The 20701-nt window shown below is 49.6% G+C and overlaps 1 protein-coding gene across 1 annotated transcript; it reads right to left on the bottom strand.

Moving 5' to 3' along the window:
• Positions 1 to 403: 403 nt before the first annotated feature.
• On the bottom strand, positions 404 to 14568 carry LOC106811955 (cilia- and flagella-associated protein 47-like). The gene is made up of 8 exons (XM_014815699.1): positions 14539 to 14568; positions 13549 to 13717; positions 13127 to 13310; positions 12735 to 12895; positions 12301 to 12355; positions 10686 to 10799; positions 9327 to 9443; positions 404 to 455 (listed from the first exon to the last, which is right to left on the bottom strand). The coding sequence occupies exons 2-8, from the start codon at positions 13706 to 13708 to the stop codon at positions 404 to 406; spliced, it is 843 nt and encodes a 280-aa protein (XP_014671185.1). The 5' UTR covers positions 13709 to 13717; positions 14539 to 14568.
• Positions 14569 to 20701: the final 6133 nt, after the last annotated feature.

Here is a 20701-nt window from a genome sequence, read left to right as displayed (position 1 = left end):
GAATGTCTCCCATATAGGGATCACCTTGAATCCAAGCCAAAGTGACACGAGCGTACTGTCCAACACCGATATGTCACGCTATCAGATAGACGGAGACAAAGCTGTACAAACGAACACTAACCGGGCACACAGCAAAGCTGCAAGGAGCTCTAGCCGAAGCGAAAGAGACCGCTTTTTAAAGGGTGCGACCTTGCCTTTTTAGAACCCTAGGAGGTCTGAAAATTCTCTTGGACCGAGGACTCAATACACACAGGCTCCATATCCAGTTTCTGAATGCATCAACCAAATGCATGTACCTCTAAATTAGTCCAAAGAAGACCAGAGGAGACAGGAATTGTAACAACGGCGGTATCTCCCATTGTTGAGTAACCGTATACCTTGAGCCATTTCAAAGAACGGTCGCCTAGATCTTCAGGGAGCCGTCAACATCCCACTCAATCCTCGCCTCCACATTCCTAAAAAAGACTTTAGTCAAGAATAGTGAAAGGACACAAAAGGCTAAAGGGTCGAACAAGCGACAATCAGACTCAGTCACCGTTTCGTTGTGCAAATGATAGTACTGTCACGACCCTCAACTCCTCGTCAAAGTAAACAATCCTGCTGAGCAAACCATCCGCATACCTAAATATCTTGATCGAGCCAGAATCTTGATTACCCCCATAACTCATGTCAAATTATCCGTCATGAGATTTAACTATATAAACTCCACTGAGACAAGAGCATGCTAGCCTGAGACCAAAATTCTCCTTAGCTTCAGTAAATCTAGCATAAGCCTCGTTTCACAATCTGCACCCGACAACAATCATCAAATCGATAGAGTTGTCTTGAAGTTCTATAACAACACTAAAGAGGATACACTAGCTAAAGTGACTCTGTAAAAGTGGCGTCTAACCAAAAATAGGAGAAACTTCTGTTGCCAAATCGCCACTCCGAACAAACCTCATAACACGAAACTCTATCCTGACTCTTCAGAGAAAGCGTGCACATCTTAATCTTCTTCCTTTGATACACGTAATCTGGGCAGAAACACGCTATTTATGATTCGCCGTCAATGACCAACTGTCTCACCTCCTAAACGAATCAAATCTCGCACAAGTGAGTATAAGCGACGCCCGGTCTCCAAAACAATCATTTTAAGAAAACTCCGTGTAAGCTTGAGCCGAAGCATCAAAAACGGACGCCACCTTAGTCGAGGTACTACCCGCGAACACCGGACGGTGAGTAAATAGAACGTAGGGTAGGTGACTCGTGACGCTCACTGGCGAGCTACTCCTCTACATATCCCTACAGACCATACTCCACGAACCCTATCATAACTAATCTACAGAGCTGGACTTTCCAAACGACGGCTAAGACCTTTCTAAACCCCTCTATGCAAGCCTTCATTGTTCATACAGACTCATTCCTGCGACATCAATTCCAACGGAAGCGGCAACTGGTACTACCATCTACGAAGGACATGACCTCGCTAACAGACTGAAAGACAGATCAACTCAAGCCAGTATATTCTGGATGATCAGGACCAATCCCAATCTGATTTCAGAGACCGAAATTCTGTAAGACCGAGTCAGGAATACTGTCAATAACAAAGCTGAGGCCCACGACTAAGCAGATTGTCACTTAACAGGGCTGTTGTTCCACGTACCAGACATCGCACGCCACTCCAAACATAGACTCCTGTTGGCCACTAAGCCCCCCACTCCTATAAAACTACTATAGATGACAACGAAATTCACGTAGGCATCTAACCCACAAGTATCCACATTTACCTGACGGTCTTCACTAAATATCATCTCCCATACGTAAACCAAGCAAAATTCGTACCTTCACCGGTTGATAACGGCCGTCAACGACTATCATATAGTGTATTTCCACCGCACATAGCCAAACGATAGCCCCCACGCTGCTATGACATTAACTCGAAAAACACTGGTGCTGTTCCCAGGTGACATTTCACCACTCAAGGCAGGTAACGAATAGGTTTCATGACCGACACCCATTAGGTTCAATCTCCTAACATAAGTTCAGATACATATGACCTATCTGACCCGCGTGTCAAATAACAGTGTTAGCTTCTTACTACCACACCCCTTTCTTACACGCCCACTTGAACTTTATGGTGAACCGCCCAATACTGATTAATCCCCGTCCCACAACACCAGTCATTGCAAGACTGAGACAAACCACAGGCTGTTCCAGTAGGCACAGTATCAATAAATCTATTACAGTTATAACAATTCGTTCTTTCTGACAGATTCGAACCCAAGTACCACCAGAGCATACACAATTACATTATGTCGGCCATTACACAACACATTTGGCCATACAACCTCAGACCTATATGGCCCTGCCAAGACTCTAAAACAAAGTCCAGCCTTCTAACTTCTCACTCGTCGGTTCTCCTTTAGGGAAATTTTACCAACCTTCCCAGCCATTTCTGAGTCGGTGGGCTTATCCCACACAGAAAGCCAACCTTATTAACTCAGAACAGCTTGCAAGGCAACGCAACGACACACCCTCCGTTTCTCAAGTCTCACATCACGGTAAGTTCTCCTTTACCGCATAGGGTGACTTCTCTAAACTCTCTGAGCCTCACTCTCTCAATCTCCTTGTGTAAAAATACTGCAACGCCCATCTAGGTCACTCCTCACTTGACCCATCCCATCTCGTGACCACTCCTAACGGCGATCTCGTTTAGTCGGCGACAGTATCAACCGCGTTAAGAAACCACCTCCATATTATCCTCCAGAGACTTCCATCAGCCTCTCCGACCCTTATCTTATATGATATAAGCGAGTTCACTCCTTGCATTTTCCACAGCAGCTTATATACTTTGCTCCTCTGCACATTTTGCTGCTAGCACCCGCCACATTTAAGTAAAGCCTGTAAATGAGCAAAGATAATTCGATCCCGGGCGTCCGAACGCGCTCCTCCAACATTTACAGGCTAACGTCATAACTGTGGAAGGCAGTCAAGGCAAGCCCCGAATAACCACTTAGCTTCACCCTCTACGACCGCACGACCATAGTGAAGCTCTACTATAGCAGCAACATCCGACTTACGCACCAGACACCTAAAGCGACTCCCAGAAGGACTGCCTACTCCCGCACCTCTCCTCGGACATTTTGGCAACTCCGAAACTTGGCAAGCTCTACAGCAGAAACTGGTACACTGCTACAGCTAATCCTCCTGCTCAGGGGTACACGGCTTTCAAGGCAGGCAAGACTTTTCAGCCTCCACTCGGTTGAACAAACATCTTCACAAATTTAATCATGTCCACAATTCACTGGTCTGAATCTTTCACGGTCCTATTTCAAGTTTCGAACAGCCTCTGCAGGCGCTATTATCAACAGCTGCACAACGTCGGTCAAATTCGTCAATTACGTTCTAAGTCTAGACGAGTCAGTTCTTTCTTCTCAGGACAGCCTTCAGACGCTTTTCAGCAGCGAGTCAGCAGCCACGTGCGCAGCTCTGGCCTTTACCAACCTGAACTACGTCATGCTCATTTTACCACTATCAAACAGGCAGGACGTTATAATTTTTACTACAGAACCCGGGTCGGCACCACTAATATGTCCTGCACTCTAAACAAGCAACAACCACCGATTAGTGGTTCATTAACACAGTTCCGGCACCATTAATGTCTGCGACTCTAAACAAGCAAGACATCACCATAGTCGTACTTTTACACAACAATCCCGGCCAGAGCACAGAAATACCAACACGCTCTCAACATACAAATGCGACTATTTATTATAATTTTACAACACACAAAAACAGATAGATGGCCGCCACCACTGGTGCTAGATTTACAAATTAATAAACAGCCACATCTCAACACTCTGACTGTCAAACAGAAGCATGACTTCGATGTCCGGAGTCCAGCAGCCTCCATCGTCTATGACTCATCAAGGCTGTCTCCGTGCAACGAGATGGGCAGCGGAGAAATCCACACCGCTCCCGCTTCCGATTTGACCAGCAAGCTTGACCTCCGTGGCGAAAGAAGCAGCCAAGACCATGAAGCGGACATGCCTCGTGAGTTACGCCTTATTTATGAGGAAATCTGCTTTCTCAGCGCATGCTCTTGTTATGATACTAAACGAGTGTAAAAAATCTTTTTTTTCACCAGAGCCATTTTTTCTGGACTTGTCAAAAATTTACCAGACGCCATTTATTTAGTTTCAAATTCGTGCAAAACTACGTAATATAATGTACTCTTATTTATTTGGTGGATGGTGACATCTAATATAATTTCTGTAGTTCAATATTCCATGAGGTGTTGTCCAATTTTTTTTGTAATAATGTACCTATAATTATATGTATCATTACTACATAGCACTTATTTCCCGACACGAATGCTTGGATAAGGAGCTGGCGCGTTACAGCTAAGAAATGACGATAATGTAGGGTTTGGTTAGGATAGGTCATGTTATTGTTAGGTTTAATTAGAGATTAGTGTTATGTGATTATGGTTAGACACTGATTAGGGGACCAATTTTGATTACGGTTTAAAATCAGGATTAGCGTACCGTTAGGCTTGAGGTTAGTATTAGAGTTATGGTATCAAAATATTACATAACCATAACCCCCATTATCTACCTGCGCACAAAAGGAAAACATTAATTGCAATCGATGTTCCAATAGGTCAATGTGAGTCTCGTATATGTGAGGTATCCATACCTGAAGATACGCTGTGCAAACACGACACAGGAGTGTTAAACCGACGCTAGTGCCTCTAATTCGTCGTTTCCTCCAGCAGCTTGATGCTACCGCCGGCTGCAGGTCGTTCACGCCCCGCTGTGGCACGTCGAGCTAACATGTAATCCGAATACTCGCGAAGCATGAGAAAGATATAGTCCCGCCAAAATAAGCACCACAGTTCGCAGTGGGGGGGGGGTGGGGGCGTTTAACGCGTAGCATTATACAAACGGCAGAACGATCCGCGTACGGACAATCACGTTAACAAATAACGATATATCTCAAAGCATGCTGTCACTTCATTTCAGCCCTAACCAATAATGGCAACCTATTCAAGGAATAATATCAAGGGTGCAATAAAGGGTGACAATATATAGGACCATTAGGAATATTAATCAACGTTCATCCTTACTCTAAGTTCATCTACATTGACAACCATAGATGTTTATCGTTACGGTAAGTGATTACAGCACACAACAAATGCTCGATACCCACGCGCGATCTATTTCCACGCGCTGAGCGACACCTGCCGCTCCACTGCAGTCGAGCGTGACCTTGTAGTGTCCTGTCGACTGATTGCGCCTGCACGTGACCCTGCATCGCGGGTGTCGCGGCTCGTCGCAGAATGCTGCGCGTGCGGCTGCCTCTCCACCTAGGTAACCTCACACATCGACACGCTCACCGGCAACACGAAACACACCGATCGTAAATCCGAGTAAGTTCGTCCGGTTTCCGCATAATATCAAGAGTTGATACCTATAAGGAGTATAAATAATAGTCCATATATACATTCCTGATAACTATTCACAGCACATTTACAACATGATTAAATTATATTAATAATGCAATAGTAGCAGGTAACTGGCAGCCCGACAGTGTAGATATGGTTGCCAACCACCCATTCGGTCACCCCAGTGCTTTTCCATCTAAGCGGTGCAATGACGGTACAATGTGTTCGATGAAGCTTGCATCGGTTTGTGGTGAAGCTGATCGTATGTGAATCGTTGTGAAGGAGTCCACACTAGATCGCTGCCTTCTCTTCAACAGATTTCAAAGCTGTGAGCTTGTGAACTCTCTCTACGCGCATTAAAACAATAAAATATATGTATTTAAATCAAAGGATAACAGTACTAAACCTCCTTACAATATTTTCAAAGAGATGCAACAGCAACGCAGTTAACACAACTCAACAAACGACTAACTATGAAGGTCACAACACCACCACGAGTAAAACTCATTTTAACAAACTATACATTCGCAAACATACAGAGTCATCACTCCCAAGTTCTTATCCTGCATAATGCTGATATACCGTCCTCACAAGGTACGTCGACAGTTGCCATACGGTCAAACATCCGTCCGATTACGAACGGAATCCATGACTTCTGTGGTTCCGAATCGCAGCTTCCCAGTGACGATGGCCTGGGGATCCAGTAGGTGGCAGTCCTGTCCTACCACGTGTCACCATTGCTTCCCAGCTAACGCAGCAAATAAAAAATATGTAAAACTAAATTTCAACAACATACACAAACATACAACAATACAACAACACAACATACAAAACATCACGACACATATATACGAGACTACACGTGACAGATACTTTTTCGTATACATTACAATAAACGTATATATACATTCGTGTGATCACACACCAAATGTATATATCACGTATGTATATTCATCTATATTCACTGGCATCACATGATCCAAAAATTCATTCTACGCATGCGTACATGCAATCATTATTGCATACACAACATGTAGTGCAAGCATAGAATCCTGGCTGAAGAAGTATCAAATCAAACACAGAAGCAAAATATCGCTGTGTATTAGTCTTAGATGATCTGATGACGCTCATGCATCACTGATGCAACAACCGAGTGACACCCCCCGTGACGCGGGAACCCCTACCTCGGTGCAGTCAGTGGACCTCCCGCCCTCGTGACGCCGACCCCTTACTCGGGGCACGTCAGCGTGACCTCCCGGCCCTCGTGATGTGCGACCCCTACCTCGGGGCAGTCAGCGCTGACCCTCCCGCCCTCGTGAGCGCGCCTCCCCTACTCTCGGTCAGGGTCAGCGGAACCTCCTGCGCCTCTCGTGACGCGCCCTCCCCACTACTCGGGCATCAGTGACCTCCCGCGCCCTCGGACGCGCCTCCCCCTACTCGGCGCAAGCGTTTTCAGGCGTGACCTCCCGGACCCTCCTTGACGCGCCTCCCCTACCTCGTGAGCAGCTACCACCCGGTGCACGCTCCTCCTGCGACCGAGCCGTACCTCCCGGCCCTCGTGACGCGCACCCCCTACCTCGGGCAGGTCACGCGTGACGCTCCCGACACTCGTAATCGCCTCCCCCTACCTCGCTGCCCAGGTCGCGCGTGACCTTAGCTCAATGCACGCACTCCTCAGCCACAATCGTCGCTTGACACCAGCGCCACGTCGATGACAGCTTCCGCGGTCACCACCACGGGGCCCGCATATCGCCACGCAAAGTTGTCATCTAGCGTCGACGGCAACGTGTCTGAGGGTGCGTCGCGATTGCCCAGGTGGTATAGGACTGGCTACAACATCTAAAAAACAGGGACACCGTGTGACCTCATACTCCTGCTGAATCTTAGATTCTGATAGTGAAAGTGAATGATTCACAAAACACTTCGTGAGAGATAAACTGATTGTATGCTAATGTAGGCACCCAGTTGTACTCACTACTGCACTACTTCTACTATACTACGCCTACTGGCTACTTAGAACTCATAGTGCCGTATCATCGTAGTGGTACAGTGTCGCTGTCGCATCAAAACGATTGAGAATTAGTTACGCACCCGAAATATAAGAGAGGTAAAAGCTAATACTTCCTCTTCTATAAGTGATAAGAAGCTTCCTCTTATAATGCTCTGATTCTATTATTGGCCAAATTTTATTATTAAAACGCCATTCTTGCAGCAAAATGCATAGATATACTTCCTGTGAGCTCGATCTATTTGTAAAACTATCACATACACCTCATTTGATTACTAGGCAGCATCAAAAATATCTATATTATATATATCTTAAAATTGTTAATCACTTTATTGCACCGTGCACAATCATTTGTGAATAGGACAAGGCTAATACCCTGTTGTCGTACTACTGCCTAACTAGCATGTACATTATATAACCTTCCTTAATACCTTAATTACATATTAATATAATTAATATAATATTGTACGCTTTTCTCCTTCCCGCGGCGCCACGATGGCGCCACCGGCAACACCTAAAATGGCTAGACACAATCTACAGTATACACTCACCCGTTTCGTGCCGGCCGTGAACGTCGCCTCCCGCTAGCCACCCGAGCCTTTTGAAGCTACTGCGCTCCCAATACCTGTTCGCACGTGTTCGCGGTCGGTGCGGTCGTAAGAGTTAGTCAACCATGGCGAGACGCAGGGGACATATACACTCAACATACAACGGGGTAACCCCACCTTGCCTGCGGCCTTATACTTTACGTGAATAAACCAGGCACACCTCGGGTAAAGCACAGAGTTAAACAATAAGAAAAACTACGAACGCGCCGCATATGCCTACAGTAACCGCGGCCTCTCCTCTCCGTGCACGGCCGTCGCACGAGAGTTAATATTCTCATACCCGTACCTCTAGCCTAGGAATATTAAAACCGTTAATATTCGACACTAATAGATACTGTATTATTCACGACCCCCTCAACGACACAAGGACCAATACGACATCGCCTATCACGCAATTAACCAAAACGCGCCTGTCCTCTCTCACCCCATGAGCAAGCGCCCACGCCGAAACGCCCGTGACCCGTTACCACGTACCTCTACACCTCGTTAGCTCGCTGGTACTCGTAACGCCTAATTGTCACCATAACCGGCTCCACTACACACAAATCGCACCGGTCCCTCTACAGCATGCTACGCACGGAGTACGTGCTACTACCTCTCGAGTCCTTTCTCTACTCGCTTAGCAGGACAACTCAACAACTAGTCTCTCCTCAACCCAGTCCCGCGTATACAGACTATACCGTGTCTTCGACACAGTCACTGGCCTAAGCTGTTTTACCACGGCCACCGCACTCACGACCCGCTGGAGGGGGCTAACCCAACATGGCTGCGCCACTGCATGGGACTCGACTTATCATACATGTTAATAGATGCAGCCGGCAACAACAACACGAAAACGCACACTAATAAACAGCAGACATCACAATAATTATCAATTCCAAAACACGGATCACCCACACTCTGTGTCCAGCGCACCCTGCATAGGAAACCGTCTAGCGCGTCCGTGCACGCCAGCTCCTCCCCCTTCAAGTCGCCGTCAGGTCGATCCCAAAACATAACTAGCGCACCGCACCGACGCAAGAGAACAGCTGATCTATCTCGGTTGGCTTGTCGCTCCTCCCGTGCCTTCCTCGTCGAATCGCCGCCACTGCCTGCCTGAGCGTCGCTGGCACTGCGCGCGCTTACTCACCGGCCCTGGGGTGAGTTGAGGACCTACTGCACTCGTGCCGGGCCGATCCGGCACAGCGGCGCGATTCTCTCGGCGCCGACTCGGCCCCGCCACTGTGGTCGTCATCGCTGTCATGGGATTATAGCAGCTCCTCCAGGAAGGCACTCCACCCACCCATCGCCAGAGCTCACGCCTCCCGTTTCTCCATCGCCGAGGCAGATCCTCGCTCCGAACGCTGCTCTCTCACTCCGCGTCGCAGCTCCTCCCTCAGGCGCGTCTCCTTCATTCTCCCTGTAAATGACAACTCACACAACCTTTTCTTGTACATCAAACAGGCCTTCCTCCTACAGCTGAAATACTGCGGATGTTACAAACCACACCTCGCCATCATGTGATGCGGATCCGGATGTATCTAAGGATAACTCCGGAATCTTCATCAACTCCGACACTAAATGGGAAATTAACCCCAATTCGTTTCGACAAGTATATAATCTGAAATGCCCTGGGTGATAGCGCGTACCACGGCCCTAGAGACCCACGTGACGCAACTACCATAGGTATCCTCCAACAGGAACCCGAATCTAGGTGCCGACATTCCCAGGACAGCGAGGGGCATCGCTTGCCGACCGACACGATCCGTAGCAGTATGGAACCCGCGCCCCGTCCTACCTCGCAATATGCGGCAGGCCGCCGTGGCCCCCTATATTCGAGCGTTTAACCACAGGTCAGGAACTCCAGCGCCCCCTATCAAGTCGCGCCCGAACAAGTAACTGGTCGAGAGCACGTGCATCTCTGGCCCCCCACGGCAGCTCCGATGCCCAGCGTCGCGCAGGACCATAAAGCGGAAAACAGCCGCGTCTGAAACCAGTCCAGCTAGCTTACACCACTACCAAGCGCTCAAGCAGTGAGTAGTTATTATCAAGAAAACACACTGGAAGAGGAACTCACCGATATATTCAGCATCCATAATCCGACCCGCCAAGACCAAAAATGCCGCAACCCGGCGCGTAGCAACAGCATAAAGCCTCACGAATACTATGCACGCCATGAAACACTCGGTCTGACACTAACCAGAGAATAATCTACCGAGGACAGTCGTGACACAACGCCGACATCCAGGGTTTACTTTACCGCACAAGAATCACCAATTGGCAAGCGATAACATTATCCGGAACTACAGACTGGCAATGGAATAAGTACCACTCATGCAAGACGCAATAGACTGCTAAGAAAGCGAATAACTACATTCTATGGCTCTGCACCCCACGAATCAACAGTCACCCCTGCGTCTACACAACCAACCTACTACGGGGACGCATAACCGTAGTGCACCGAGGTTCACCATATGACTCTTACCCGGTGCTCGTCGACACGGTTAGGAGACACAAAACCACCCAAGACGGTCCCTCGCATGCCCGGCCACCAGTGGCTAACAGATTCATCCCCAAACCAATCTGAGGGCCACCACTTGCCCCACCTCTCCACTTAACTAAGTATTGCGGCTAGAACGAGAAAATCCTGAGCCAATTATACTCGTCCCGACCCCTGTCAAGCTCGCCTGGAATCGCGGCGACGCCGCGAATCATGTGCACCTGACCCGCCAGCTTCCCCGGACCACCAGACCCACCGCAACGCACCTCCTGCGTCCTACACCAAATCACTCGCACCTCCGAGACATCAGGTTATCTACGTACAACGCCTCACTACACCATCTGGGGAAGCTTAAACCCACCAACCGTTATCTCGTCGCTGCATTATCACGCTGCCCCAGCAAAGAGATCGTAGCGACGCCAATCAACCGCTGTAGGAGCCGCCAATCGAGTACCACCTTACCCAGAAGGGCCCCCTTAAACCATACCTATACATATACTGAGGAAAAACCCCCTAATCCATCAGAATGCTCGTATCATGAGGGGGGGGGGGTAAACTAGACGTACCTGCCTATTCCATCAGAAATCTGCGGTCATGAGGGGGGGGGGTAATACTAACTGTACCTCCGTCTCATCGACTCCACATCGGGACGGTGAAACGCGAACTCTGCGCTCAAACGCCTCCCCCAGAGCTTGTGTGTGCTAACCCTCACGTGGGTGCCGAAACCGCGCCATATCGTCTACTTGGCCTTTATGGCGAGCAAGACAAGGGTCCTCGGCCGACCCACCCAGAACACGCCAGGCGGGAGCAGGGCAAACAGCGACCCACCGACGTCACCATTTCAGCGCATGCTGCGCTCTCCGTCGTCGAGCGAGCAAAACAAAGTTTACGCGACTCACGACGCAAGGGGGAAAAAGCCTCTCTACCAACCTCCGCCCTTTACGTAGATAAGGACGATGGCAGAGTCAAACTACGCCACCAGTCCACCAAACCCGGTAATCTGACACCGACCCTGTAAAAATACAAGGTCAGGTGAAATACGCACGCCTAGAAGTCACCTTCCCCCACGACGCCACCATAAGCGGCATCTCACGCGTCCTCCGTCAGCGTCCGACTAACAAAACCACCTCTACAACACCTAACAGCAATCGCAAACAACGGCACCCAAATGCAACGCCACTTACAATGAGTAAAAACTGCATGCACCGCAGTGTAGGGTTTCTCTTTCGCGGCGGCCGCACCCACTGGCCCACCGTCAACACCTAAATGGCTACGCACAGCAATCTAGTATATCACTCACCCGTTGTTGTCCGCCGTGATCGTCCGCTCCCGCTAGCACCCGAGCGCTTTATGAAGCTACTGCGCTCCAGGCAAATAACCTGTCTCCCGTGTTCCGGCGTGCTCCGATAGAGTTAGTCAACCATCGAGACGAAGGCGACAATATACACTCAGACACTAACCTACGGGTAACGCCCAAACCTTTGCCTGCCGGCCTTAATACGTCTACGTTGAATAAAACAGTGCACACCTCCGCGTAAGCACAGAGTTAAACAAGTAGAATAAACTACAAACGCAGATCCGGGGCATAGGCACTACAGTAACCGCGGCCTCTCCTTCCTGTGGCAGCCGTGCACGGAGTTAATCACTTCTCATATCTCCCCCCCGTACTCTAGCTAGAATAAATTAAACAAACTCTGTTAAATTCGACACTAAAGTCTCGTATTTAATTCACCGCACCCCAGCAACGAAAAAGACAATACGAGCAGTGCCTACTCACCAATTAACCAATACCCTGTCCTCTCTCACGCCATGAGGCGTGAATCCTGAATCACCTGGCGAGAGCATGAGAGATTATAGTCGCGCAAAATGAAGGCACCACAGTCGCACGTTTACGTAGCATTATACAAACGGAGAACGATCCGCGTACGGGACAATCACGTTAAAATAACCGATATATCTCAAAGCATGCTGTCTTACCTCATTTCACCTAACCAGATAATGGCAACCTTATTCAAGGGAATAATATAAGGGTGCAATAAGGTGATATAAATATATATAGGGCGATAAGGGGATATTAATCAAGTTCATTCCTTATCTAAGTTCATCTACATTGACAACCATCAATTTTTATCGTTACGACAAGTGATTACGGCACACAACGAATTGCTCGATACCACGGCGCGACGTATTTCCCGCGTGCGCGCGACCGACCTGGCTCCACGCAGTCGAGCGTGACCTGTAGTGTCTGCTCGACGTGTGATTGGGCCTCGCACGTGACCCTGGAACGCGGGGTCGCTGGCATCGTCGCAGGAATGCTGCGGTGCGGCGTGCCTTCCACAGGGTAGATGAACCTCAAAACATCGACACGCTCACTGCGGCAACAGAAATCACCACGCGATCGGTAAATCCTGAAGTAAGTTCGTCGGTTTCCCCAATAATATCAGGAGTGTAATATCAATACTATAGAGCAATTTATAATAGTCTATATTATACATTTCTGATAATATTCACAGCACATGACAACATGATTAAATTATATTGAATAATGAAGTAGGAGCAGGTAGGACTGGGCAGGACAGTTGTAGATATGGTTTGCCACGCACCCATCCGTGTCATCCCATGGTTTTCCATCTAAGCGTGTGGCAATGACGGTACATGTGGATCGATGAAGCTTCATCGTTTGTGGTGTGAAGCTGATCGGTATGTGAAGCGTTGTGAAGGAGTCCACACGCAGATCGTGCCTTCTCTTCAACAGATTTCTAAACTGTGAAGCTTGTGAACTGCCCTCTACGCAATTAAAACAATAAAATAATGTTTTAAATTCAAAGGGTAAACATACTAAACCCCTTTACAATGATTTTGCAAAGAGATACACAGCGACGCAGCGAACAACTCAACAATGACGACTAACTTATGAAGGTCACGGACACCACCACGAGTAAAACTGCATTTTTTTACAAACTATACATTCAGCAACATACAGAGTCATCACTCCCACGTCTCTATCGCTATAATGCTGTTATACCGTCCGCACAGGTGACGTCGACAGTTGCCATGACGGCAACATCTGCCGGATTACGGAACGGAATCATGACGGTTTCCGTGGTTCCGATCGCAGCTTCCAGTTTGACGATTGGCTGGGGATCCGCAGGTGGCAGTCCTGTTCCTGCCACGGTGTACACCATGCTTCCCAGCTAACGCAGCAAATAAAAAATATGTAAACTAACATTTCAACAACATACAGAACATACAACATACAACATACAACATACAAAACAATCACGACACATTATACGAGACTACAGTGGACAGATACTTTTTCGTATACATGTACATACGTATATATATACATTTCTTGTATCACACACCAGATGTATATATCACGTATGTATATTTCATCTTATATTCACTGCATCACATGATACATGCATTCTACGCATTGGTACGTGCAATCATTATTGCATTTCGTAATACATGTAGAGTCGACACGCATAGAATCGTGACGTACCATTAACAAGTATTTCAAAATAACACAGAGCAAAAAATTAGTCGCCTGTGTTTTAGTCGTTAGATGATGCATGGTGACGCTCATGCATCAACTGAATGCAGACAACGAGTGAACACCCGGCCTCGTTGACGCGCGACCCCTACCTCGCGGGCAGCGTCAGGTGTGACCTCCCGGCCCTCCGTGACGCGCGACGCCCCTACCTCGGAGGCAGGTCAGCGTGGCTCCGGCCCTCGTGACCCACCCCCTACCTCGGGCCAAAGGTCAGCGTGACTCCCTCAGTTGCGCGCTCCCTACTCCTCGGGCAGAGTTCAGCGTGACGCCCTCACCTCCATGTCACGCGCCTCCCCCTACCTGGCGCAGGTCATGCGCTGCTCCCGGCCTGCGTGACGCGCCCTCCCCCTCCTTCGGGCAGGTTCAGCCGTGACCTCCACCTCGCCATGCGACGCCTCCCCTACCTCGGGGCAGTCAGCGTGACCTCCCGGCCCTCGTACGACGCGACTCCCCTACCTCGGGGCAGGTCAGCGTGACCTCCCGACCCTGGTGATGCCCGCTACCCCCTACCTCGCGGGCAGGTCAGCGTTGACCTTAGCCCTCATGCAACGCCTCGGCTCCAGCATCGTCGGCTTGAACACCAGCGCCACGTCGCGATGCGCGTTCCGCGGCACCACAGAGGAGGCCCGGAGTTTCGCACGAGACAGTTGTTGGCGACTGCTAGCGGCGACTAGGCAACGGTTGAGGGTGCGGTCGGTCGGATTGCGACCAGTGGCTATGGCACTGGGTACAGCCATCTAAAAAACAAGGGCTTACATCCGCTGTGACCTATCTTCTGCTGATATTGAATATCTGATAGTGATAATGTTGATGATTTCACAAAACATCTTAGAGATAAACTTGTGTAATTATCTATTTGTACTCACTACTGCACTACTTCTACTAGTACTACTGCGATACTGCGCTACTAGAAACTATAGTGCCAGTATACTCGGCTTAGTGGAATACAGTGTCGCTGTCGCATCAAAACGATTGAGACATTAGTCTACGCCACCTGGAATATCAGAGTTGGTAAAGTATATACTTACCTCTTACTATAGAAGGTATAAGAAGCTTCTTCTTTATAATTGCCTACTTGATTTAGTATTTAATTTGGCCATAATTTTTATTTAATTAAAAACGGCCGCACAGTTCTTGACAGCAAAATGCATAGATATACTTCTGTGAGCTCGTCTATAGATTGTAAAAATTCACTACACCTCATTTGTATACTAGCAAGCATCTAAAATATCTTATATTATATATATCTTAAAAAAATTGTTAATCCCTTTTATTTGGCACCGTGCACCATTCATTGTGATTAGGACAAGGCTATACCTGTATGTGTACAGTGCCCAACAGCATGTACATTATACTAACCTTCGCTTAATTACCTTCTAATTACGATTAAACTATAATTAATAAATAATAATTGTAGCGGTTTTTCGTCCCTTTCCGGCGGGGCGCCCGATGGCCCGCCACGGTCAACACGTAAAATGGCTAGCACACAATCTACGGTATATCACTCACCCTTGTTGCCGGCCAGTGAACGTCGCCTCCCGCTAGCACCCGAGCGCTTTTGAAAGCTACTGCGCCTCCCCGCAATCAACCTGTTCATGCGTGTTCCGGTCGGTGGTCGTAGAGTTCAGTCAACCAGCGAGACGAGGGGCGACATATACACTCAGCACTACAACGGGGTAACCCACCTTTGCCTGCCGGCCTTATACGTTTACGCTGACTAACCAGTGCACACTACGGGTAAGACCACACAGAGGTTAACAAGTAGAATAAACTACGAACGCGCAGCCGGGCATGGCCTACAGTAACCGGCGGCCTCTCCTCTCGTGCAGCGTGCACGAGAGCTTAATACTTCTCAATACCCGCTACTCTAGCCTAAGGAATACTAAACCAAACCTGGGATTTAATATATCGGACTGACTCAATAGCTACTGTATTATTCACGCACCCCCACAACGACCAAAGCGGCACAATACGACAGTGACACTACCTCCAATTAACCAACGCGCTGTCTCTCTCACACCGATGAGCGCAAGGCACACAGCCGAAACGCCCGCTGACGATTACAGTTACCTCCACCACTGAGAATAGTCTGGTACTCGTCACGCTAATATAGTCACCATTAACCGCCACCACACACAAAGCTACACCGGCCGACTCTACAGCATGCATCACGCGCACGGGAGTAGACGTGGCTACTTACCTGCCGAGGGTCTTCCTCACTCGGCTCTACAGGACGAACCTGCAACAGCTAAAGTCCTCCCTCAACCGATTCCCGCGCCTAGAAAACTCATACCGGTGTCGCTCTCGACACCGTCACTGGACCTAGCCTGTTTACACGGCCAGCGCCACTCACGGCCGGCTGGAGGGCGGTGCGCTAACCAACATGGCTGCGCCATGCGCAGAGGACTCGACTTATCTAACATCTTAATTGATGAGCCGGCAAACAACACGAAAACGCACACTAAATAAAACAGCAGACTTCAACAAATAATTATACAATTACAAACAGGATCACCCACACTCTGGTTACCGCAGGAAAAGGGGGCCCCCGCCAAACCCCTGCCTAGACCCGGTCTAGGGGTCCGGTGCCCACCGCTACACTCCTCCCCCCTTCAAGATCGACGCAGGTCGATCCAACAAACATACATAGCGGTGCACCCGGCAGCCCGACGCCAGCAGGAGACCAGCTGGATCTATCTCCGGCTGGCTTGTCGCTACCTCCGTGCCTTCCTCCGTCGAGTCGCCGCCACTGCCTGGCCATGAGCGTCGCTGCACGTGCGGCGGCGCTTCTCACCGGGGCACGGGGGTGGGTTTGTGAAGGACCTACTCGCACTCGTGCCGGCCGATCTCGGCACAACAGGTCGGGCGATTCTCTCGGGACGCCGACTCGGCCCGCCATGGGGTCGTCATCGCATCGTCCGGGGCGATATGGTATAGCAGCTCCCTCCACGAAGGGCATCATCCACCCACCATCGCAGAGCTCCATCGCTTCCGGTTTCTCCTCGCCGATGGCAGATCCTCCTTCCCGAACCTGCTTCTCAGCCTCCGTCGCAGCTGCCTCCCTCTCAGGCTGCGATCTCCTTTCATTCGGCCTGAAATGAGCAACTCACACACCTTTCTGTAATCAAAACAGCGGCCTTCCCCTACCAGTCTGAAACTACGTCGGAAGTTTACCAAACGCACACCCTCGACGCATCATGTGAGTGCGGTATCCGGAGTTAGTCAAGGCATAACTCGGAATCCGTCTCAAACTCCGAGCACTAATGGGGAATTTACCCCAAATTCGTTTCGACCAGGGTAATAATCTGAATGCCGTGGGTGAAGTCAGCGCCCCGCTGCGTACAGCCGGCTAGAGACCCACGTGACGCAGACTACCAATTGGCATGGCTCCCTAACAGGAACCCGAATCAGTGCGGTGCGACATTTCCACGCGACAGGAGGGCGGGACGATCGCTTTGGCGACGACCACGGATCGACGTAGGCAAGTACTGCGAACCCCGCGCCGTCCCTACCGCCAATATGGGCAGGCCCCGTTGGCCCCCTATATCAAGGCCGCTTAACCACAGGTCAGGAACTCCAGGCGCCCCTACAAGTCCGCCGAAACAAGCTAACTGCGCGAGGAGATGTATCCTGCGCCCCCCACGCGGAGCTCCGGGCATGCCCAGCGGCGCGCAGCGACACCATTAGCGGAAAACCACGGCGTACTGCAGAACTCAGCCCAGGCTTAGCTTACACCAACTTAACAAAAGCGCTCAAGCAAGGTGAGTAGTATTATTCCGAAAAACACCCTGGGAGAGAGTGGGAACTGCACCGGCATATATCGACACTCCATAGATCGACCCGCAGAACCAAAAATGCCGCAACCGAGGCGGTACAATACAGCATAAGCCTCCCGAATCATATGGCGAGGCTGAAACAACTCGGTCTGACACGATAACCCAGAGATAATCTACCGAGGACAGTCGTGACACACGCGACATCCAGGGCGTTACTTTACCGCAACCAGAAATCACCATGGCCACAGATAACATTATCAGGAACTACAGATCTGCATGCGAAATAGTTACCCACCATGAGAAAGAAATAGAACTGCTAGAAAGCGAATTAACTACCTTATATGGCTTGCACATGACCACGAATCAACAGTCACCCCTCGCGGTCTGACAACCACACCTACTACGGGCGGGACGCATAACGTAGTTGACACGGAGCGTTTCACTCAATACATCTACCCGGTGCTCAGTGACACTGGGGTTAGGGAACACAAAAACCACCCAAACGGCATCCCTCGCCACATGCCGGCCAACAGTGGCACCCTTAACAGGATCATCCCAGAAACCAATCTGAGGGCCAAACACTTGCCCCACCTTCTCATTAATTAAGTATTGCGGCTAGAACGAAGAAAATCCTGAGCATTATACTCGTGCCGACCCGCGTGTCAACCTTCGCCTAGGGAATCGCGACGCGCGAATCATGTAGCACCTTGACCCGCACGTTCCCCGGACCACCAGACACAACAACCCACCCTCTGCGTCTACACCATCACTCGCACCTCCGTAGACATTCAGCGTTATCTTTACGGTCACACCCTCACTTACACCATCTGGGGAAGTCTAAACCCACCACGTTATGCTCGTTCTGGCATCGATTATCAACCTTGCCCCAGCAAAGAGATCATAGCTGCACCCAATCAACCCGCTGTAGGAAGCGCCCAAATCGAGTACGACCTTACCCGAGAAGGCTCCCTTTACCCATAAACCTAATAGCCATAATTACTGAGGAAAAACCCCTAATCCATCAGAAATTCTCTCATGGCGGCGAGGGGTGGGGGGGGGATAAAACTAACCGTAGCCCTCCTTATATCCATTCAGAAATTCTTCTCATGGAGGGGGGGGGGTAAACTACATGTACCCTCCTCTCACGACCTCCACATCGGACGCGTGAACTGCGAATCTTGCGCAATAACTCCTCCTCCCAGAGCTCTGGTGTGGCTACCCCTCACCGGTAGCCCGAACCGCCCATAGCGTCTACCTTAGCTTATGCGAGCAGAAAATGGGTCTCGCGACCCACCCAGAAAACACGCCCAGCCCTGTGCGTGAGCAGGGCAAAACATGACGAGCCACGACCAGTCAACATTCAGCGCATGCTGCTGCTGCTCCGTCGTCGAGCGGAAGCAAACAAAGTTACCGGACTCACGACGAGCTGGTGGAAAACTCTACCAACTCCCGCCCTTTAACGTAGAGTAATGCGGACGATGGCAGAAGTCAAACCTAACGCCACCGTCAACAAAGCGTATCTGGACAACGACCCTGTAAAAAATCAAGGCGTTCGGTGACAATACCACGCCCTAGAATGTCACCTCCCACTGACGCGACCAGCCATTAGGCGCGCATCTCACGACGATCCTCCCGTCAAGCGTCGACTAACAAAAACCACCCTACGAGTACACACGCAATCGGCACAACAAACGGGCCACCCAACTGACAAACCCACCGTTACAAATCGAGGTACGAAACTGGCAGTGGCAGCCAGTGTAGCGTTTCTTCCTTCTTTCCGAGCGGCGAACCAGATGGCCGCCACCGCGTACAACACCTAAATGGCTAGACACGACAATCTAGGTAATCACTCACCCGTTTGCCGGGCCGTTGATCGTTCGCCTCCGCTAGCACCCGAGCGCTTTTGGCAAGCTTAATGCGCTCCCGCAATAACCTTGTTCTGCCGTGTTAACCGGTCGGTGCGTCGTAGAGTTAGTCAACATGACGAGACGAGGGGCACATATACCACTCAGACTACTACAACACCGGGTAACCCACCTTTGAACCTGCCGAGCCTTATACAGTTACGTTTGAATAACCAGTGCACAGCTCGGTAAGACAGAGGTTACAAGATAGAAATAAACTACGAACGCAGCGAGCATACGGGCCTACCAGTAACGGCGGCCTCTCCTCTCGTGCCAGCCGTATGCACGAGAGTTAATACTTCCTTCAATACCCGTACTCTAGCCTCAGGAATATTGAACAACCTGTTTAATATTCGACTGACTGAATAGTACTGTATGTATTTCACGCCACCACACAACGACAAAAGGACAATACGACAGATGCCTACTCACAATACCAAATGAGCCTGCTCTCTCTCACCATGAACGGCAGCAGGCACACGCCGAAACGCCCGTGACCGGTCCAGTACCTCACCACTTGGTAGTCTGCGTAACTCGTAACGCCTAATGTCCCATAACCGCCCACACACAAAAGTCCACGGGCACTCGTCAGCATGATCCNAATACACCTGTAAACAAACATCAGCAGATAGAATACACCTGTAAACAAACAACAGCAGGTAGAATACACCTGTAAACAAACACAGCAGATAGAATACACCTGTAAACAAACAACAGCAGATAGAATACACCTGTAAACAAACAACAGCAGATAGAATACACTTGTAAACAAACACCAGCAGATCGAATACACCTGTAAACAAACACCAGCAGGTAGAATACACCTGTAAACAAACACCAGCAGATAGAATACACCTGTAAACAAACACCAGCAGATAGAATACACCTGTAAACAAACACCAGCAGATAGAATACACCTGTAAACAAACAGCAGCAGAT

The sequence above is a fragment of the Priapulus caudatus genome, unplaced genomic scaffold, assembly GCF_000485595.1.
Source record: "Priapulus caudatus unplaced genomic scaffold, Priapulus_caudatus-5.0.1 Scaffold595, whole genome shotgun sequence".
NCBI classification, from domain to species: domain Eukaryota; kingdom Metazoa; phylum Priapulida; class Priapulimorpha; order Priapulimorphida; family Priapulidae; genus Priapulus; species Priapulus caudatus.
Note: the sequence above shows the minus strand (reverse complement) of the source record. Positions and strands in the feature narration are given on the sequence as shown.